Source organism: Struthio camelus, chromosome 18 (genome assembly GCF_040807025.1).
Source record: "Struthio camelus isolate bStrCam1 chromosome 18, bStrCam1.hap1, whole genome shotgun sequence".
Classification (NCBI taxonomy): Eukaryota; Metazoa; Chordata; class Aves; order Struthioniformes; family Struthionidae; genus Struthio; species Struthio camelus.
In genome coordinates, this window is record NC_090959.1 from 19340667 (window position 1) to 19362058 (window position 21392).

Consider the following 21392-nt stretch of genomic DNA (forward strand, 5'->3'; position numbering starts at 1 on the left):
CTGTTCCCCATCTCTCCTCAAGGGCTGGCAGCCGCACAGTCTGGATTGTGCGCACCCTCCAAGCAACAAAGCAGTACAGATTGGAGGTGACTGGTTTATTAGTGTAATGACATGGGGTGCAGCAGGGGTTCCCAGAGCAGCTATCTCCACCTTGCTGCTACCCACCAGGGCACAGACACCCTGCAAGATGTGCTCATGATACAGGTGAAGCTGTTTCCTACCTACAGTCTATGGGTCCAGCCCAGGTTCTGCCCTCTGTCCAGGGTGGAGAAGCAAGTGGAGAGAAGAGCTAGAGCTGTTGGGGGGAGTCCACACTGGGCTCTTCAGGCTGTGGAGTGGGATGGGCTGGGGCTGTAGGGGCTGGGCGGTATTTCTCAATCACTTCCCGCAGCCCCTTTGAGAAGTGGAGATCAGCTCCCACTGTGAGGAATCCCTGCAAAGAGGAAAGTATTAGTGCAGGGCTGGATGTGGCTGCATGTTCCCGCAGCAGGATGTGGCCCCTGTGCTTGGTGAAGGGGGCTAGGGCTGTCCTGATCCTGCTCACATACCGCATGGTTTGTGACCACCTCCTTGGTGAAGTCCATGCCTTCTGGCAGTGGGATCTGCACCCCCTTTTTTGTCCTCTCTGCAGGGAGGAAGAGATGCAGTGAAACCGGGTCCCACTACCCCCCTGGCCAAGCCCCGCTGCAGTCAGGCAGCACGCACACCTACCATTAATGATGGGCATGATTGTCAGCTGCAAGAGGGTTTTCAGTGGGGCCTGCAGTGAGAACAGCTGTGGAGAGAGGAGCAAGGGTGAGTGCACTGGCTGTGAGAGCAGAGCTGCCAGGCTGGGTAGGCCTGCGTTTAGCACTGGGAGGGCTAGAAAGGTGTTTTGTGAGCAGCCTCTCCCTAGGCCTGCTCTGTGCTGTGGAGAGGGTGGCTACAAAGAGATGTCAGAGCCCCTCTGGGCTTGTGCTGGGTTCACTCACCGCTAGTGACTCCAGTGCAGACTGCTTGGAGTAGATGCGGAACCTGCAGGGAAGAGAGCAGCCCATGAGCAGGAAGTGACCCTCCCTGCAGGCCCAGGCTGGGCCCTTCCCCTGCTGTCTCTACCAGACCCCAGCAAGGGTGTTACCGTCTCAGGTCCAGCTGCACACGCAGAGCCTTCCCTTGCAGAAACACCTTGGCACTCAGCTTTGTTTCCTTTGGAGAGAGAAAGCCTTGTTGCATCCTGCTACCTGCAAGCAGGCAGCCACTGAGCCAGGCTGGCTGCTCTTCCTGCTTCATAGGCCCAACTGCCCCTCTGCTTTGAGGCACCAATGCCGTCCCCACAATAGGATGGGAAACACTCAGTGCCTGGGCAGTGGGCCAGGGCTGCAGCACAGGGAACCCTAGGCCATGCACATCTCTCCCCAACCAGCTTGGGTCCGGGCACCCAGCAGTGCTCACCATGGCCATGCTGGAGAGCTGGACGGCAGGCTGGCCTGGGGGCACCAGCGAGATGTTGAGGAAGGCGGAGACGGAGACAGAGGTGCCTGAGGGTTTGATCACGCAGCGGGGGGGAGCTGACACCTGAAGCACCAGTCGCAGGGGAGCATCTGCCACAGCAGGGCTCTGCAGAGAGAGCAGGTGAGTGTGTCAACATAGAGCAGGTCAGGCAGGGCTGTGCTCCAACTCCAGGGCCATTGAGCTGAGTCCTTATGACAACTCCTGCCCCAGCAGGGTGCTTCTCTCACCAGCATGAAGATGGTTCCAAAGAATGTGGCTCTCAGCAAAACCTCCAGGTCTTTGGGCACCTGCAGGGAAGATGAACTGTCTGTGACAAACTAGCAGTTGCTGCTGCTCCTAGACAGCACCTCTCTGCTCTGCAGGCAGAGCCCAGCCCCTCCCTCTGGCCAGGCAGCATCCCTCCCTTCCCCACCAGCCCCTGCCTGCAGAGAGCTGCCTGTGCAAACCAAGGTGACCTGGCACTGCTTACCTTCTCCCCCTCAAGCTCGATGGCCAGTACACCCGCCTGGAAGTACGAGTGCATGGCCGAGTCAAAGAAGTACTCGGAGAAGGCAACGTAGACCATGCGCTCAGTCTCCTTGATCACTGGTTCCACTGCATGGTTCTCCAGCTCCTGGTTTTCTTTCCCACGGTAAAAGAACATGCCCTGGGCCGAGAGCATAGAGAGACGTTTCTGCAGTGGCAGCACAACTCACTATGCTCACGCTGCAGTGCCCAGCATGCAGGGCTAGTGCAGAGCTGTTCCCAAGGGGGCTGTGGACGGCAAGGCAGGACAGGACAGGATCCCCAGTGCTCACCTTGAAGTCTAGGTCAAGGGTGTCCATGGAGACAGCAGGATCCCGCAGGAGGGAGTAGTCAATCCCAATGTGGTCATCCACATAGTTCCTCACTGCCAAAGATGATGTGCTGCCTTAGCAAAGGCTGTAGCACCCTCTGTGGACCCATGCTCTGACCTGCCTGAGGTGAGCTGGGTCTGCTTCCTTTCCCCTGAGGCAACACCCACCTGGCACTGTGTCCAGCACAGAGTTCAGCAGCACCAGGCTGGCGTGGTTCAGGGCTGGGCAGATCTGAAATGGAATGGGCTGGGCTAGGAGCAGGAGATTGCTCACCAGTGAGGTCCTAATGAGGACCCGATCCCTCCTCCATCATCCTAGGGCTCAACGAGATGCCCCTTCTGCTGCTAGGGCAGGGTAGGGAGAGGTTTCCCATCTGCTATGTGGCCTATGCTCTTCGTTCACAGCTATACCTGCTGGCTGAGGAGGTAGCGCATCCCTGTGATGATGAAAGCGCTCAGGAACTCATAAATCTTCCTGCAGGGACAGAACAAAAGCTCTACAGCAGCCTTCCTTGCCCAGTGCAGCTCCAGCCCTGTCCCTCTACCTTCTCAGTTTCTTGCAGAGATGGAGCACGGTCTGGGCCAGGAAGTCCCACGGGCAGCCAAGGGTGGGGCAGGGAGAGCTGGGCATGGGCAGAGCTGGCCCAGGAGGAGGGACACAGCTGCCAAGGTGGGAGCAGGTGTACCTGAGTGTGCCTGAGAAGCCAGCGTGCATTCTGCTGATGGAGGCATTGCAGGTGATGTTAGAGATCTTGAGACGCCCACTCTCATCCTTGGACAGCTGCAGCATCGTGTGGATGTGAACACCATCAGCAGAGGCATTGATGGAACCAATGTCATAGCTGGAAGCAAGGGGAGCTGGTTAGAGGAGCACACACCTCCCACCCACCCCAAGGGAGGTCAGCAAAGCACTCGAGACAAACGGGCCGTGGCCCAGCCACTGCAGGCTGATGCCCTGTAGAGCAGGAGGTGGTAACTCACAAGAACCAGTAGAGCAGCTGTCGCCGGAAGTGCAGGCTGATGGAGGCATTGTCGATGTTGAAGACGAGGTGTTGCTGAGGCTGGAAGTGCAGGTCAGAAAATGGCAGCTGCAGGTCCGATACCTTGACCCTGCAGGGGACGGGCATGGAGATGGTCAGCCCTGACCGGGGCAGCAGCTGTGCCTGGGGAATGGGCACCACTCACTGGCTGATGTTGTAGTGGAACTGCCCCTCCTTCCCATGCAGGTCCGACACAGTGATGTTCTCCAGCTCCTGCTCCACGAAGCGCAGTCCCTCCTGCTTTACTGCAAAGCAAGTCTGGGCTGACCACATCCATGCTGTGCCCTGTTCCCAACAGCATCCCCCAGCCAGTAGCCTGGCTCCTCTAGAGCAGCCCATGTGTGGGCAGTGCGAGCTGGGGTCCCAGAGGCAGACCCTAGGATTAGCCTCCCAGCTTGCCTCTTACCCAGCCCCAGAAGCAGGAGCCCGGCCAGCTGCTTACCCAAGTCCAAGCCCTTGGAGGTGACCCGGATCTTGCAGCCAGGAGGGCTGTGCAAGGCTGTGGCCAGCCAGGGCAGGAGGAGAAGGAGGAGGCTGCTGGCAGCCATCTCACACCTGGAAGCAGAGAGCAGGGTCAGCACAGGCTGGCCCACTGGGGACACCTGACTGCCTGGGAAGGGATGCAGCTGCTGGCCCGACCTACTCACAGCACTGTGGCAGCCTAAGCAGGGGATGGCCCTGAGGAACACTCCATGGACCCGCTGCACCCCACACCCCTGGGTTTGGGCAGGTTGGTATTTCCCCTAAATCCCACAATCCCACCATGCTGCTGAGGTTCACATCACCCAAATCCCCCTGTACCAGCAGCCCACAAGTGGCACAGCCCCCTCCCTGCCCAGGGTGCTGCACGCAGATCCCCCACCAGGGACCCTATGGGACCCAGTGTCTCACATCCCACTGGGAACACGCACACGGATCAGCTCTCACTGGCATCAGCAGCCTCCCACCCTGCCCTGAATGCACTGTCCTCAAAGCTACGCAGCCAGGAATGAGCCCAGCATGCTCCGTTGCAGTGAGAACCCCCAGCACTGCAGAGAAGGGAACCCTCTCCTGTGGGGCAGCCCCACAGCCCTCCCAGCCCTTCAGGGCAGCTCCAGACTGGGCCCCCCACGGAGATGTGCTGCCTGCCAAATGGCCCCACACAGCTTGTTGAACGCGCCGGTTGCTGGGCTGAGACAGGAACCGGAGCCTCCCTGTCCACCACGAACAGGCTGAGCTACCCACAGGACTGCCGGGACGGTCCAGGGCTTTCCCCTCCAGCATTTTTCCCCAGTTCCCCATAAGGGAGGCGACGGACCCCCTCCTCCAGCAGGGTCCAGTGGCGCCACCATTCCCTGAGGGCTGCGCGTGGGCTAGGGAAGGGAGGGAGCTCGCTTACACAATGCTGGTTCAGCTCAGATACTTACAGCGTGCTGGGGTGACTTGTCCTTGGCTTTCTTGGTGTGGGGAAGCTGAATCACGTGAAGTGAGGGAGAGAGGAGGGAAGGAGAACACCAGTAGCTCCAGGAGTTTCTCTTGAGCTGGCTGAGGTTCCCCTGCCTTTATATAGCCCACCAGCTGCCACTCCTTGCGATCCCACAGCTGGGAGGAGACACAGAGGGACTGGGAGGATGCAGGTCTCGGCCACGCTAGGCCCTGCAGAGCTGCTCCCCCGGCTGTCTGCCAGCACAGGCACAAAGACAACGGGTTGTACAGACACCCAGTCTCTGGGCTAAGCGCACAACCTTCCTTCCCCACCCACGAACACAATGGCCCAGCGTAAGCCCCAGTGTCACAGGACACTGCGAGTCCTGCACAGACAGACACACACCATGCCCCTCTGCATCCCGAGACACCAAGACAGTCCCTGTCCCTGCGTGGGGCAAGCCAAGCAAATGGAGCCTGGGGGATTCATCGTTTGGGGAGCAGCATCCCTTCTGCACTCTGCATAATGAAGACCCCTGTGCTGGTGCCAAGCACCCCCAGCCGTACTCCGCCAGCTTCAAGCCTGCTGGCAGGGGGACGCTTTAGGGCTGGATCAGAACACAGGTCCCTTAGCCTTGGGCCGGGGTGCTGACAGAGGCTATTTTGTGCCTATTTTTGATGTAAGCCCCAGCTGGAGAAGCTATCTGAGACTGCCAGATCCTGGGAGCTGCTCTGGCATCTGCTGCCCAGGCTCTTGGCACAAACCTGGCAGCTTAATGTCTCCTGGGGTCTCTGGGACTTGCCTCTCCGTCCAAACTTGCCTCAGCTTGCTCCAGGCAGCTTTGACAGGTGCTGAGGCTCTCAGCATCATGAGGAGCAGTTGCTACAGTGACCCCAGTGATGCCCACTCTCCCATTCTGCCCCTGCCCCAGCAAGTGGCAGTCACTAGGGGGAAGGGACACCAACACTCTGGAAAAGCTCCTTGTGCTGGGGCTTCCTTCAAAGGCTCAGCAAGTCTTTGCCTGACAGAGCTGCACAGATACAGCAGCATCACTTGTCCTGAAAGAGGCTGAAGTTCTGCCCCTCACCAGCCCCTTTTGCTGCTTGAGCCTGCTTGCTCCATACAATAAGGCTTTGTGCTTGCCATCTGTGAAGCCCCGGACAAATCAGTCTGTGACCCCTCTGTCCCCCCCCGAAGCCTGTGCAAAAAGGAGTTAATCTGAGCCAGCACTTTGTGCTCTGGGCGATTAGCTGTGCTCCAAGGCAGTACAGAGCCAGGCTGCATGGGGCTTGTGCTCTGAAAGCAGGGAGACTTAGGAGACTTAGTGCTTACACAGCGCTTATCCCTTCCAAACTGCTTTGCCAGCATTAACTAATTAAACTGACCCCAGTGCTCTCAGTGCAGAGGGCAGGACTTCTGCAGAGAACGAGCAGATTGAGTCACTGCCCAGGAAGAAAGAAAGCCCCTCGGAAAAGCCATGCAGAAGAGGTGTTCAAGAGGCAAAGGGCAAGAAAGGGCCTCTTAAGGTTGAGAGTAACTGCCCCCCCCATCTGCCCTTGTCCTTTCTCCACAGAGTTTTGTGAGTTAGAAGTGGCCTTCACCTGCTGAGCCCAGCGGGTCCCTGCTCAGAGCCCCTGGCAGGGGACAGGGTGGCTGCAGCCACTTCAGCTGCTCCTCTCCATGGAGCACAGCCCATGCCTCTGGGCACGTGCATCAAGAGGCCTGTGGCTCCATCCACAGTTTGCCTTTGTCTAGTTTGAGAGCATATCAAAGACTCCTGCAACTCCCATCAAAAACTGGCCCACCCCCAGCAGGAGGGCAGGACTGCTATAATGACCCTGAGAACGCATCTCCTTTTTCCCATTCTGCATCATCCTGAAGTCTGTGTTGAGCAGGATGCAAATTGCTCCTGTCATGCATGCTGTGAGTACAAAGTTCTTCTGCGCTGTCAGGCCTCTCTGTGCTGGCTGCAGTAGAGATGTTTCTGCCCTGGTGGTGGTGCGGTCCAGGGGTCAGGGAGGATGCAACTGGTGGATGGAGATGTACCACTGTGATGTGTCCTGATGCTCCCCGTTGCCAGCTCAGAGCTCCAGCCTGGTTATGGAAGCGTGACCCAGACACATACCTGTGCTAAGCAGCAGCCCCAAGGGGCCATGCAGAAAAGAAGTCAGCTCTGAGTTTCCTGCTCCATCCCACTTGCCTGCAGTTCCTGCGGCAGCAACTACACAGGAAGGGGAGCAATCCCAAAACAACCCGTAGAAGAAAGCAAACAGCCATCTCCTTGCTAGCGCCTGACTCCACCTGAAAAAGGCAGCGCTCTGCTTTCACATGCAGCTAGCATGACCGGCACTTGCACGATTCAGTACCTACAAGCACAGTTACCTCAGTTACAGTTAGCCGTACACAACACAGTAACCGGACACAGAAATTATAGCCTGGACGTGTTTGGGACGCACACCACCAGAACCACTTCTGAGCCTCTAAAATCTGACCCTGGGTGCCAAATTAACAAATAAATGAGTGGGTGTAAGAGTAGGAGGTGTAAATATAGGTTCCTAAATATGGGCCCTCCTGTAAATAGGCGCGGGAGGAGGGCGGCGCTGCGGGAGGCCGGCAGCGGCACCGGGAGGCTCGGGCGGCCGAGGCCCCGCTCCGGAGGACCCGCCCTGGGCCCGGCCCGCCCCGGCCGCTGCCGCACTTCAAAGGCCCTTTGGTGGCGGCCGCGCCCGGGCCCTGACGGGAACCGCCCGCGGCGAGGTGGCGGCGAGGCAAGGCAGGCGGGCCGCGGGGCCGCAATGACAGGCTGCGCGGCCCGAAATAGCGCGGCGCGGCCCGCCCGGGACAGCGGCGGCGCGGCCGTGCCCACAACGGGGCGGACCGGCGCCGCGCCGCGCCCCGCCAAACATGGCGCGGGGGGCAGAGGCGGCCGCCGCGCCTGCGCCCGCCGGCCCGCCAAGGCGCGGGCCGCGCTTCCGCGCATGCGCATTGCCGCCCGGCCGGGGCGCGGGAGGGAGCGCGCCTGCGCCGGGCGGCGGCGCCTGCGCAGTGCTGAGGGCGGGGCGGCCCGGCGCCTGCGCACTGGCGGCCCGCGGTCCCGGCGCAAGATGGCGGCGGTGGGGCGGGCGAGGCGGAGGTGGGGCGGCGGCGGGAAGCGCAGCGGTGCCCGGTGCCTACAGCCCCCGACCTCACGCCCAGGTAAGCGGCGCTGTCGCGCGGCTGGGGACCCGTCCCGGCGGCCGGCGGGCGGCAGCGGGCCGGCGGGCGGCCGCTCTCTCTTGAGGCGGCGCAGGCCTGCGGCCGCCATCTTAGAGCGCGGCCGCCGCCGCCGCGCCCGGCCCGGCCCGGCCCAGCCGCGCTGCGCTCCGCTGCGCGGGGAGCGGGGCTGCTGCCGTTGCCGTTGCCGCTGCCGCCGCCGCGCCTGCGCGCTCCCGACGGGCTCCTCCCCCGGCCGTGCGCCGTAACGGCCTCCTGTCTCCGCAGCGGCCCCGGCGGGCCAGGCGCGGGACGCCCCGCTATGAGGATGCGGCCCCGGCGCGCCAGCGGCGAGCACGGAGCGACGGCCACGCGTCCCGCCAGGCAGCCCGCCACCGTAAGTACTCTCCTGCCCGGGCGCCGTCCGCCCTGGCCTCCGCGCCGCTTAGGCCGTGCCCCCGGACTCCTCCCGTCCAGCCTGCAGAGGTGCCGCCGGGCCGGGGATCGCCGCCGCCGCCGCTCCGCACTCGCTCGGCCCCGGCGCCCGTGGCTGCCCGCCGCTGCCGGCCCGCCGCGCCGAGGAGCTCTGTTCCGCCGCCTCCAGGAGAGCAGCTGCGGGAGCCGCCTCCGCGCTGCCCGGCAGCATGTTTTCCCTCGGCAGACCCAGCCCCTGGGTCCCCGCACGTGTGCGCACCACCTCGGGAGCCCTGTGCTCTGCCCAGCCCTAGTCTCGCCTAGCCAGGCGTGGAGACTGGCCCTCAGGAAAGGGAGAAGCGCTGATGGAAGGAGGCACTGGCCTGCTTTCCAGCCTAACGAAGCAGCCTTGGCTCGGGAACAAGGGGGCACCATGCCGTGTCCCATGGGGCTGTCACTGCTTTCCTTTGTCTGCATCCGCTGTTGTCTCTTGTAAAATCCTACGGTGACGAAATGGAAACAAATAACGATCCTGTTTGCTGTACTTCTTTACTTTGTGTCTCTTCCACCTGGCTGTGGTCTCTCTGGTTGTGCTGCTGCTCCTAGGTTGTAAGCTCTCTGGGCAGGGACGGTGCTCTACTATGTCTGTTAAGTGCTGTATGCATCGCCGTGGTGTATAAAAACAATACCATAATCACCTCAATGCTTACTCTTGATCCCTTTCACTGTCTAAGTCCCAATACTATTGACATACGAGTAGAGTTCCTTCTGTCAGAGGTTCCTGTTAGTTAGCTTTTTTTCTTTTCCCAGAGCTTACAAATACCTCGATGTAATGCTCATCGACACTGATAATGTGATAAAGTTTCTCACTTACTTCCTCCGTTTTAGTTCATCCACAAATGGGAGAAGGCAAAAAAACTACCCTATTTAACAGTTGTTTTGAGCCATCGGTGGTGAAAAACACAGGCAAATTATTGCACGTGGTGTGCCTTGTCCAGCCTAGGAAGATCTTGATACCTGGTATTATCTGTAACTTCCTGAAATGCATACTTGGTTCGCTTCAGGAGGTATGGTCCCCTCAGTATTTACCAATTCATTATAACGTCTATGTAATGTGCAAGACATGTCAGCAACTGCATGTGTAGTTATGTGTTTTTAAGGAGGAGAGATGAAACTCTTAAAAACCGGTTACTGTCTTAGGGAATACATAATGAAGTTCATGGCTTGGAGCCCTAGGAACCCTTGGACTCATGTGGTTTCTCGCACTGAATGACCGTAAAGTGAATCTGAACTGCTGCCTTGTTTTCTTCAGGATGGTTGAGCTAACTTTGCTACCTCTGTGGCAGCTAGCTAAAATGATTATAGAGGTCACAGTGGGGTTAGAGTTCAGAAGAAAGCATGAGTAAACAAATGTTATGCAACATCCTCAGCTGCTGAGGTGATTAAGCGTACATGATTGCATTAGTGCAGTCTTTGTAGCAGATGCTTTCACCTGTGGGCTTAAATACTGTCATCTGCCTTGTTCTGAACAGAGGCTGTAACTCCAGGTTTCTGCAATGTTCCACACCTGCCCTTGGAAAGCGGGCCTCTGAAACATCTTCTGAAATTTTGGAAGGACCAAGTGTTCCTCAGTCCTAGCCTACATCGCACTGATGTCACAATATTATTGGTGACTTAGCTAGTTCCTGGTAATTCTTGACCTAACATCTAATTCTTGATTTAACATCTCCTACCATTCTGCTCTTCTGAAAGGGCCAGTGATGTTTTTTATGGACAAGAAGGGGGAGCAAGGATGAATAAACCCAAATTAATTTAATGTGCAATCCAAACCAGAGTTTTAATTTAAGAGATGAAGTACGAGGGAGCCTACTGTTAGGGCTGTTCTGTTATCCAGCCCCGTTAAAAAAACTTACAGACAAGATTGTGCTTCTGCTGCCGAACTTTGTTGTGTAGGGTGCCTCCGAAGGCCTGAATAGAGTTAAGTAACTGAAATAGATGGTGATTCTTTAAAAAGCCTTGTCGTCCCTGTCCCCGCCCCAGTTATTGCCAGTGCATTTAGGGCTGTCAAAAGAGGAGCAATCTGTAGTGCTTGACTCGGCAGTGGTGTTTCAGTAACTTCCCTGAGGGGGAAGAAGGGTGACTAAGAGAGGAAAAGCCTGGCTGGCTTTTCTCTCCAGCTGGCAACAGTTAATGATGATTAAATAGAGCTTTGTTGTTTCAACTGACTTTCTTTTGCATAACTGTTGTTATGCTGATGAAAGAGTACTAAGGGCTAAAATAATCTGGCTGAGGTATTACATTTAGCTTGGGATAGACTGAGGAACAAAATCCAGGAGTTTCTGACTCTTAGCCTGTGGTTCTCTGAACTACAGAAGTTGTTATTAGAGGAGCACTGGAGCTATTTTATATGGCAGAAATTTTTTAATAAATGCCTTTTGTTTAGACTATGTGAATTATGTTTCTGTAAATGTTGATATAAACTACCTCTAAGGGCAACAGATGCAGCTAATATTATGAATATGGTAGAGGGTGGTACAGTGTTCAGAGTGTGTTCTGAGAATTGCATTATTTATGCTCTCAGTCCTGAGGTATGGGATCAAACACTGCCCTCTTAGGAGAGAGCTAGCTGAAAACTGCGTTTTTAGTGCTGCCCAACTAATCTCCCCGGTTTGTGCTCTTTAAAGCTCAGCGTTCCTCTTAGCTGGTTTGTATCTAGGTTAGCAAACCTAGGTATTTTCAGGACTTGGGTGCTGTTTTGTATGTAGTGGTTCAAGTCCTGGTTTATTGTCAGAATGAACTTTTACTGTTATAGCTGAGTGGGCCAATTGGATCTTGGATTTTTCCTGTTGTAACACAGATTTTATGTGTGTTTTCTCTAGTGCAGTTGCTGAGAAATGGCCAATGAGAATCACGGAAGCCCTGCGGAGGAAGCATCTCTAATGAGTCACTCACCTGGCACCTCCAACCAGAACCAGCCCAGCTCCCCCAAACCTATGCGATTGGTGCAGGATCTCCCAGGTACTGGTTCTGCTTTTGAGAAGGCCCAATATGGAGTTCTGAAGGACTCAGGTAGCAGGGAGAAGAAGGTGAAACTGGGGACCACCAAGGAAATTTAGGAATAATGTGTAATTCAGAGTGTGCTGTGATAATAATGGGGACCTGAAGGGCAGGGCTTTTATTCAGGACCGATCTTGTTCTGACTGTCTTACTGTCTTCACAGATGAGCTGGTGCAGGCTGGCTGGGAGAAGTGCTGGAGCAAGCGGGAAAATCGCCCTTACTACTTCAATCGCTTCACTAACCAGTCTCTGTGGGAAATGCCTGTTCTGGGACAGCACGATGTCATTGTAAGTAAGCAGTCATTCCAAAGGGCTATGCTACAACTGGGATAATCTGCAGGGGCTGATGCTGTGCTGTTGTAGACTTGAGATTACGTGTGTGGGCGGGTCTTCTGTACTTTCAAACGCCTCTGAATCCAGAGGCTGGCTCGGTTCTGATGAAACATTCCTTATCCAGGTGCACGCTCAGATAGTGCTGTTACAGATGTAGTGCTGCACTGCCCAAAGAATATTCAACCTGGGAGAGTTTGATGCATTTGTTTTACATCTAAGTTTTTAAAAAACAAAACAAACCTACAGGCAGAAGTCTATGAGAGAATTCTGTAACTTTCTGCAGTTGTCAACATTAATGTCCTTATTTACATCTACTCAGGAGCCTGGGGCAGTGAAATGGAAAGATAAGAGGGCTTATTGCCTTCATTTGGGCCTCTGCAGTGGGAGTTGATGAGCTAATGAGTACCGTGTTTTGGACCCTCTTAGTCAGACCCTCTGGGATTGAATGCGGCTCCTATGCCACTGGAAGGTGGAATGATAGAGACCTCTGTGGAGAGCAAGCAGAGGAAGAGGAGATTCTCTGAGGAGGTTCCACCCAGTGGCAACAGTGTGAAAAAGCCTAAGGTGGGTCTGGTTTTCTGAAACTAATAAGATTAAGGGCATTGTTCAAACAAAGCTAGAGGGCCTGGAGCTTGGACCTGGTTTTTTGAACTGTGCAAGGTCAGGCCATCCTAGTATAACTCAGACTGTGACAACTGGCATTCAGAAAATAGAAGAGCAGAATCCTCTCAGGCAGCTCCTGCCAAGTTACCGTTTCTCTTACAGCCTGAGGTGGAGTATGAGAGTTGCTAGAGAACAGATTCTGTCTGAGAAATGTGGTAGCTTGCATGTCCACATTAACTTACGCCAGCAGCAGGTCAAACATGCTCTAGCAATTCATTGGGTATACTGAGTGATGTGCTACTAAAGGACTGTTAGGTATGCTGGGCTTCCTTCATGTTTACCTTTCTTTGTGATGCAGTAATACATATTTTCCACTCCCAGGTGGATGTTCCAGGGAACCCAGCTGCTCAGTCAGTCCCCATCTCTCCCAGTATTCCAGGGACCTCTGTTCTGAAGGCATGGTGTGTTTCGCCTGAAGATAAACAGCAGGCAGCTCTTTTACGACCAACAGAGTGAGTTGTCTCTGTTTGTCTTCTGTTCTTTCCGTGGTAGTAGGTTAGAGACAGCTGGTTTTCCAAATGTATTTGCAGAAGAACTTGAAGGATATAACCCCCCCCCACCCACCCTCTTTGCACGGAGGGTAGAATCCTGGTAGTTCGGTCTCCTCCTGCCTTGTAAACAGCTCAAGGAGACATCTTCAGAAGTGACATTTGGTAATTAGCTAATGATCTGGCCATCCTGATGACATTTGCTTCTGCTGTAGAGTATACTGGGACCTGGATATTCAGACAAATGCGGTGATTAAGCAGCGGGCACCATCTGAAGTGCTGTCTCCACACCCCGAGGTGGAGCTGCTTCGATCTCAACTTATTCTCAAGCTGCGGCAGCATTATCGTGAGCTCTGCCAACAGCGAGAAGGTAAATTCTTGCTCGTCTCCCCTTATTTGTCTTTTCAGCTCCGCAGTGCTATAGTGTTCTTCCTTCTGGTTTATGTCTGTCTCTTTTCCCTGTGATCACCTCTTTTTGTGGTAGTTGTGGTTAAACTCCCTGTGACATTGTTTTAGGGTTATAAATTCATTAAGCAGACCTCCAGTGTGATGATCCTTATCAGAATTTCTGGGCATCACTTCAATACTACCATATTAATTAGACCCTTTTTCTGTGCTTCTAGGGATTGACCCACCAAGGGAGTCCTTTAATCGTTGGATGTTGGAGCGGAAGGTCGTTGACAAAGGAACAGATCCTCTGTTACCGAGTGACTGCGAGCCAGTAGTGTCTCCCTCCATGTTTAGAGAAATCATGAATGACATTCCTATCAGGTATGGTTCAAACAGGGCACCTTCCTGTGCTTTTTGTCTTGGACCAATCCAATGATTTGTCTGACATTCTGTGCTTTTGTGTCTTACTTTCCTTGATGAAGTGGTAGGGTGCAAAATGATGTAAAATGTGGGAGCTGGACTGGGCCTCCATGCCTTCATGGCAGCTGTGAAATTAATGCCTATGAATTTATACTTATTTCAGGTTATCCAGAATCAAGTTCCGTGAGGAAGCCAAGAGATTGCTTTTCAAGTATGCTGAGGCTGCAAAACGGCTTATTGAATCCAGGTATGAGTTTTACAGTTCTGTCACTTTTAAAAAACAGAAAAAGCATACAGGAATTTTTAGAAGGGGCTGCTGCATCACACTATATTCAGCATCGGTTATCTTCTTACCGAGATAAAACGAGGTTAGGAACGTACTGAAGAAAAACCGTAATGCTGGAGGCATCTTTTGGTAATAATATTACAGTAAGATCAAATATTGGGAAGCTGAATGTATAGGCAGACAAGGGAGAATCTGTGAAATACTGGACGTGGAATGCCTTCTTACGTTTTTTATCCCTCACATATTGCAAGGATGGTTGGGCAGTCAGTGCTGTTAAAGGGCAACGAATTTAAAGTGGCATTTTATTATACCACTGAATGTAGGACCGAATTGAGGAAGATAGCCTTGTTTAAACAGTACAAAGCTTGTTAACAGGGTAGCTTTCTCACGGTCACAAATTCCTAACAGTGGCTGCATTTGAAAAGGAGAGGCAAGAGGAAAAAGGACCATTTCCCTGTTAGATAAATCCTTTATCCGCCTCTCCTGTTGCAGAAAGGACAGCAGCCAGCTACACTGGGTTTTGGAGAGAACATGGCAGTCCCTAGTCACACAAATGTCTGGGAACACTTTCCACAGGAGGCCTGGATGGGAGTGACAGGGTAGGGCCTTGGGGAAGCGACGGCAGAGCTGTTTTCCCCCACTGATAGAAAAGCGCTGTGGTGGGATGGAATATTTTGCCACACAGCTGTGGGTAAAATTTTGCTCTCCATTGTGTGCAGGAGTGCATCACCAGACAGCAGAAAAGTGGTGAAATGGAATGTAGAGGACACCTTCAGCTGGCTGCGACGGGACCACTCTGCCTCTAAGGAGGACTACATGGTCTGTATCCCTCTCTTTGTGCAGCTGAGTGCAGTGAGCCTAGAAAGGAGGAGGGGCATTTAGGGCCAGAAAAGGGTCCTCCTTGAGAAGGCTGTGATTGCTTTCCTTTGCTCTGTGAAATGGAAGTGAAGGCTCTGCATACCTCAAGGGAATCTGGTTGTGGGTTGTGTAAGGGATTTTCTGATTCTGCAGGACCGCCTGGAGCACTTGCGCAAACAATGTGGGCCCCACGTGTCTGCGGCAGCAAAGGACTCTGTTGAAGGCATCTGCAGTAAGATTTACTACATATCCCTCGAGTATGTCAAGCGGATCCGGGAGAAGCATCTTGCCATCCTCAAAGAGAACAATATATCTGGTATGCAGTAAACTCTGAAGAGTCGTAGGAGTACAGTGTGTGACACCACTGTAAAGGCAATGCACTCTGGCCTGCCCCCATTCAACTAGAGTTATCTGTTGGGAGGGCTGCTCTGAATCCACAGGGTTGCATTTAATTGAGTCACAAGTACCCAGTCTTGACACAGTTCTCAACTGGTAGACTCACGCAGTGCATTTGCAGCGGGAAGGTCATTTTCCATCAGGTACTGTTATCATCTGTAATATCAAGTATCTTAAATGTGTACTTTGTTAGGACTGAGCAGCTTCCTACGGGCTGAACACACTGAACGGGGCATTAGCTCGTTTCCCTGCACGACACTGTCTTGCTCTGCTTCTTCAGGAATTCCTGTGGACAGCGCCGCTCCCCTTCCTAATGCCAAGCCCTCTGTCCTCCCTATACTCTCCCCTGCTACATTTCTTGGTCTCTGAGCACCATCTGCACTCCTGTGCATCCCAGTGGATCACTGTGCACTCTTTTTCCTCTCTTTGAAGAGGATTCACATTCCTTGAATTTTTCTCTGTGTTCCTTCTTCCCGGTTTATATCCATACTTCTGCCCCCGCCATTCTTTAGTCCTTTTCCTTTTCGAATCCCTGCTTTCATCAGACAGCTCCCTCCAGATCCCTGTGTCTGCCTTTTGCTGCTTGCTTTTGCTGCCTGTCTTCCCCCCCGACTGTGTCGAAGATTCCTTCCTGTTGATCGTTCCTGTGAGCTCTCTTGTTTCTGCTGAAGTGGAGGCTAAGCTACTTATCCAAGATGGGTAACCTAACCACAAGGTGGCAGAAAGATTTCTTTTCCTCCTGCACTTCACAGCCTGGGAATGTTTATTGCTCTCTGAATGCGGGGCAAGCTGAAATAACAACAGCTACCACAAAAGCATTTTACCTGTCTGGAACATGGCTCAAGATGCATAATGGTGCTGTTTACAGGACTGCTGCATTACAGCTAGAGAAATACTGTGAAATGAGTCCCTTCTGTGCTGTGGTAGCGCATCATGGAATTAATTTGGGGAATTGGCTCTGAACCTAGGTAGCTGCTTACACAATGTATGGAGAGACCACCACTGTATTTTTGCAGGGACCACTCTGCTTTTCAGCCTTAGCCCTATCACTGCGTGTTTTGAGATGGAAGGGGGATCCTGCTTGTGTTGTAATGGGCTACATCTTTTTTTATTCCCTGTAGCTGAGATAGAAGCTCCTGAAGTCCAGGACAGGCTTGTATATTGTTACCCAGTGAGGTTGGCCATCCCCTCTCCACCACTCCCCAATGTGGAAATGCATATGGAAAACAATGTGGCGTGTGTGCGGTACAAGGGGGAAATGGTGAAAGTGAGCCGGAACTACTTCAGCAAGCTGGTAAGGGTTGACTGCTAGTCCTGCGTGATTGCGTTGTCACAAATTACTCTGATGAGGGGTTTCATTTCTCCTGCTCCTTTGAGAGGAGGCACGATGGAGTGGGATGGAGTGGTGACCTGGTGGAGGCTGTTAGATACTGCCCTAATAGCAGCAGAAATCAGGACAGCTACTTCCACCTTAGTCAGGAGCGGGCTTCTTCTGGGAATACTTGAGAAGTGTCGTGTGTATGCTTTGATACATGCTATGCTACAAGAATGGTCATGTCCACAGCAAGGCAGGCCTTGCTGAGAGCCATGCTGAGGTGTTACATCCGTTGCTGCCGGCAAATAGTTTGCCCGCACAGTAAAAGCAGATGTGCTAGAAAGCCTTCACGGAGAGCTCTGCCTTCTCCTGTTGTTCATCAGTGTCTCTCCCAATGTCATAATATGTTTGAGTACTGGCTGTGCAATGACTGTCTTGTCTTTGTTGATTCTCATTGTTTTTAATGGCTCAACTTTCTCTTCCAGTGGCTCCTCTATCGGTACAGTTGCATTGATGACTCTGGCTTTGAAAAGTTTCTTCCCAGGGTTTGGTGCCTTCTCCGTCGCTATCAGGTACTGGTCTAATCACGGTTCTTATGCATCAGGAAGCTCTAGTAATATTGGGGAACTGAACTTACTGTCAGTGCTCTGAGAGACCCATGATTCTCAGAGCCTGATGCAAAATAGGGCTTAAACAAGGTCCATTGTCTGCTCCCAGTGTTTTGAGATGGGATTCCAGCCTGGGGAGCAGGTGTGATCTTGACAGAAGACCTCTGTGGGGATAAAGATAAACTTTTATGAAAGAAACCTTCCATAGTTTGGATTTGTGTTGTTCTGAGGCTGAACTGAAGGTTCATGGGGAGATAAATGTGAAAGCTGGCAGTTGGTTTGTGGGGCCTGATGTGGATGAAGTCTCTAAAGAGCATTCTTGGGTACATACAGGGGACCTACATGAATTTGAGAAAGGAAGAGGGGGCCCTGCATACCTAGAGGAGTGGGTGCATGGACGTATGACCCTGGGTCCGTGTTCAGTGAAGGGAGCAGCAGAAACACAGCCGAGTGCAGGCATCGCTCACCGGGGTTTGCTCTCCTCAGATGATGTTCGGTGTTGGTCTGTATGAAGGAACTGGCCTGCAGGGGGCACTTCCTGTGCATGTCTTCGAGGCCCTCCACAAGCTCTTTGGAGTGAGTTTTGAATGCTTTGCCTCGCCCCTGAATTGCTATTTTAAACAGTACTGTTCGGCCTTCTTGGATACAGACGGGTATTTTGGATCCAGGGGGTGAGTCTTACCTTACGGTGCCCTTGCCATGTATCTGTGTGGGGGTGTGTGTGGGTGCAATGTAAATGGCTCAAGACAGGCTGACGCGTCTGTGAGTTCAGGGGTGGTAGCTGGTTGTGTGATGTCTGCTCGAAAGGATGCATGCTTCAGGCCTGCTTGAAGGCAGTGAGTGGACACAGACTGGATATGAAACAATCAGGAGTGTGCCGTTAGTCTAGTTAGAGGGGGTCTGAGCTTCGATGTGATGCAATTTATAGGTGTGTCAGTGTTTGCCCTTGTTCTGAAGAAAGAGAGAACTGGGCCTTCAAGCAGTCAGCTTGAGTCAGCAGTCAGCCTTCAGTGACTACAGATGGCGTATGTCCCTGGTGCCCAGTTGTGCTCTTAGGAAATGGCAGGCCCTGTACTGCTGGGAATTCAGGCTTTCTGGGAGTACGACTGTCTTTTCTGAGGATGTGCATGCTTTTTAAGATGTTACTGTTAGAATGCTAGCTTCTCTGACTGGGATCTTTGCCTTTTTCTTCCAGCCCGTGCCTGGATTTCTTCCCAATAAGTGGCTCTTTTGAGGCAAATCCTCCATTCTGTGAGGAGCTGATGGATGCCATGGTATCTCATTTTGAGGTATGTTCACTCACCTCTGCTGTTGTTCTGAATGGAGCCGTGCAGTCAGTGTCCTTCTACCCACTGTTCCTGCATCCTCACCGCAGGGTTGTAATTTGGTAGGCAAAAGACTGTGGCTGCTGCTGTACTGTTCTGGAAGCAGAAACGTTTCCTTTTCGTAGAACTCATTAGGCATGTCGCTGCTCTACCCAGGCTAAGATTTGTGCATTTTCTTATTGGCTTAGAAACTGCTGGAGAGTTCCAGCGAGCCCCTCTCCTTTATCGTCTTCATCCCTGAGTGGAGGGACCCTCCTACGCCAGCCCTGACTCGCATGGAACAGAGCAAGTTCAAGCGGCACCAGCTCATCCTGCCAGCCTTTGATCACGAATACCGCAGTGGGTCTCAGCACGTCTGCAAAAAGTAGGTCTTTCTCTTGAGTCATGAGCATACTGGTCCTCCTGGGGACGTGCTTTTGATGAGCTGCACCTTGGACAGCCATATGACAGGAGTATCCTCTGCCAAGTTGAAATCAATGGAAAGTATGGAACAGACGAGGCAAAATGTTGTCCGTAATCATCCTGGATTTTTAAGACAGGCATACAGAGTGCTGTGGATTTCTATATTTGTTTAATGACTACTGATTATTTCACTAATTAAAAAGCTTGTGAGTAGTGTATTCCTTGGGTACAAGTCCAGTCTGAACTGCTTGTACCATGTGGTGCTGTGGTTGTCATCTGTGTTCCTCTGTCAACTCTAACCTGGTGAGCCGCAGCTGAGCACAATTGTTTCTTGGGCTGCCAAATGCCACAATGCTTAACCAATTCTGTATCACTTAAGAGGAAGTAGAAGCAAGGGGCAGTCAGGGTCTTTGTTCTCTGGAGCGCAAGCTGGCCGTTGGTGTGCTGAGAGTAACAAGTACCAAGTTCCCTTTACCTGGTTCCCATTGTCCTGAAATGCCATTACCTTACTGACGCTCCTCGTTTGGAGACAACAGTGTCCCTGGTGCACGTGCTGGTGGAGAGCTGCGTGGTTAGGCAGCATCAGTGCTCCTTCTCTAAAACTTACAAGGCTCTGCTTTTACTGAGCAATGCCTGACGCTCTACCCTTTCCCTCATAATTTTGAAAAAAGGGGACAAGGGCTACTTTTCCTAAAAAGTACACGCAGGAAGAGATGGGGGAGGAAATGGGAAGTGTATGTGCAGGTAGTTGTGTGACTCCTTGGTGGGTGGGTCACGGGGAGATGCTGAGCGCCTGTCGTCTTCCCTTGCAGAGAGGAGATGTACTACAAGGCTGTGCACAACACTGCCGTCCTCTTCCTGCAGAACAGTGCAGGTTTTTCCAAGTGGGAGCCTACCCCGGAGCGGCTGCAGGAGCTTGTCGCAGCCTACAAGCATTCAGGCCGGACCCTCAGTTCCTCGAGTTCCTCATCCTCGTCCTCTTCCTCCTCCACAGCAGACAAAGAGCGGGAGCTGGGCCGAGAGCAAAGTAGCAGCCGGGAGACTAATCCGAACTAATGTGCAGAGGTGAGAGACAGCAGGGACGTGCCGGCAGCCCTGAAGGAGGCTTGCTGGAGCAGGTGGAGAGACTGCTGGCGTCGTAGCACCAGCCTGGGGGACTCTCGCAAAGCAGCTCCACAGCACCTGCTTTCCTCTGCACACTTGCACACGGCCCCCGCGCAGCAGTGCCGGGGAGCGCCCAGCCGCCGGCCAGGAGAGGAGGCCTGGCTGCTGCCCTCGCCGCAGGGCAGAGAAACCAAACGTAGCACGGCAGGAGGAGCAGGCGGCCCCTTCGACACTAGAGCGCGGAAGGAGGGGGCAGCCGGAGCTGGGACGCGTGCACAGGTGGAAGGACGGACGGGCGGGCGGGCGGACAGACGGACAGATGGACGGACGGCAAGCGTGACGAAGTGGCGCGTAGCGCCGTGGCTGGAGGGGTCCCGGCAGCTGGCCGAAGCCTTGCGTTGGCAGAAGAGCGGGCAGAGCCCGGGGGCTCCTCCGGCTGGACTGGCACCAGCGCAGCTCCGTGTCCATAGTGTAAATAGTTCTGTCCATGGCGACTGTGCTCCTTGCAGGGTTTGTTTCCATAGCATCCGTGTTTCTTTTCCACATGTCTGAGTCCCGTGTTCGCCGACGCTGTTTACCGTGTAGGAGAGGAGCGGAGGACAGGCGTTTCTTTGGTGTGTAAAGACGTCTTTGCAGCTGTTTTGTAGTCGTTGTGGTTTTTATGCGGAGCCTCTGGGCTTTATTTAACCTCCTTGGGTTTTGTTTTGTAAGGATTAATTTAACACCGCTAACCATTTTATTACTTTTATCAAGAAGAGCAAAGTCTATTTTTGATTTCCGTTTCCTGGTTCTTAGGAACATTAAAAACCAGCATACAGCTCTGCCTGGTGTCGGTGCCTTTCCTTCCCTGCCCAGCCAGGAGCCCGTGGCCCCGGGCCCGTGCTCTCTTCCTTCTCGCTTCTGGGTGAATGGTAGAAAACGGTCATTTTGCAGAACTTGTACTTTGAATCTGTCTAGCATATTGCTTGAATTGCAGAAAACTGCAAAATGGTCGACTTAGTTCTCTGTAGGATGTTTAATATTTTATCCCCAACATTAAGAGTTAAAAGGTACAATGACAAACAAGACAAGGATGCTCGTAATGAAAATACGAGTAGCTTTTCCAGGATGTTTTAAAAAGGTAGTAATAAAAAAGTGTCATCAAGGGAAAGATTATTGTTACTAATTTGACTGGTTAGAGAATTTTACTAGGCTTTCCTGCATTCGGTTCCTAGCACTTGCCTGAGTAGAGCCATTGTGACATCCAGTCTTGATAAAAGCTGCAAGTACTATAGAACCTACCGTTTGCCTTAGATAAATTGTCCTAGTGATTAATTCACTTTGCTCTTGATATGCAGACTCTCCCCAGCTGAATTTGTCTTGGTTCAGCT

General features: G+C 53.1%; 2 protein-coding genes across 6 annotated transcripts; one reads left to right on the forward strand and one right to left on the reverse strand.

Annotated features, from left to right (window-relative positions):
• Positions 1-80: 80 nt before the first annotated feature.
• Positions 81-6985, reverse strand: PLTP (phospholipid transfer protein). Of its 2 annotated transcripts, XM_009669131.2 has the most exons (17): positions 6897-6985; positions 4773-4947; positions 3809-3921; positions 3512-3611; positions 3308-3436; positions 3013-3168; positions 2738-2801; positions 2495-2558; positions 2289-2380; positions 1961-2137; positions 1719-1778; positions 1432-1596; positions 1118-1185; positions 972-1014; positions 712-775; positions 549-625; positions 81-433 (listed from the first exon to the last, which is right to left on the reverse strand). In XM_009669131.2, exons 3-17 carry the CDS (start codon positions 3912-3914, stop codon positions 290-292), a joined length of 1509 nt encoding a protein of 502 aa, XP_009667426.2. In that variant the 5' UTR covers positions 3915-3921; positions 4773-4947; positions 6897-6985; the 3' UTR covers positions 81-289. The 2 variants fall into 2 exon arrangements, with proteins under 2 accessions (XP_009667426.2, XP_068768343.1); XM_068912242.1 differs by lacking the exon at positions 6897-6985 and having other exon boundaries at positions 4773-5074.
• Positions 6986-7844: 859 nt separating this feature from the next.
• On the forward strand, positions 7845-20845 carry PCIF1 (phosphorylated CTD interacting factor 1). 4 transcript variants are annotated; one of them, XM_068912268.1, is made up of 17 exons: positions 7845-7966; positions 8252-8360; positions 11257-11395; positions 11598-11722; positions 12087-12331; positions 12752-12882; positions 13134-13288; positions 13542-13689; positions 13892-13975; positions 14734-14833; positions 15026-15188; positions 16390-16562; positions 17069-17155; positions 17678-17862; positions 18387-18480; positions 18705-18880; positions 19731-20845. In XM_068912268.1, the coding sequence occupies exons 5-17, from the start codon at positions 12224-12226 to the stop codon at positions 19972-19974; spliced, it is 1848 nt and encodes a 615-aa protein (XP_068768369.1). In that variant the 5' UTR covers positions 7845-7966; positions 8252-8360; positions 11257-11395; positions 11598-11722; positions 12087-12223; the 3' UTR covers positions 19975-20845. The 4 variants fall into 4 exon arrangements, with proteins under 4 accessions (XP_068768369.1, XP_068768367.1, XP_068768368.1 ...); XM_068912266.1 differs by having other exon boundaries at positions 12194-12331; XM_068912267.1 differs by lacking the exon at positions 8252-8360 and having other exon boundaries at positions 12194-12331.
• Positions 20846-21392: the final 547 nt, after the last annotated feature.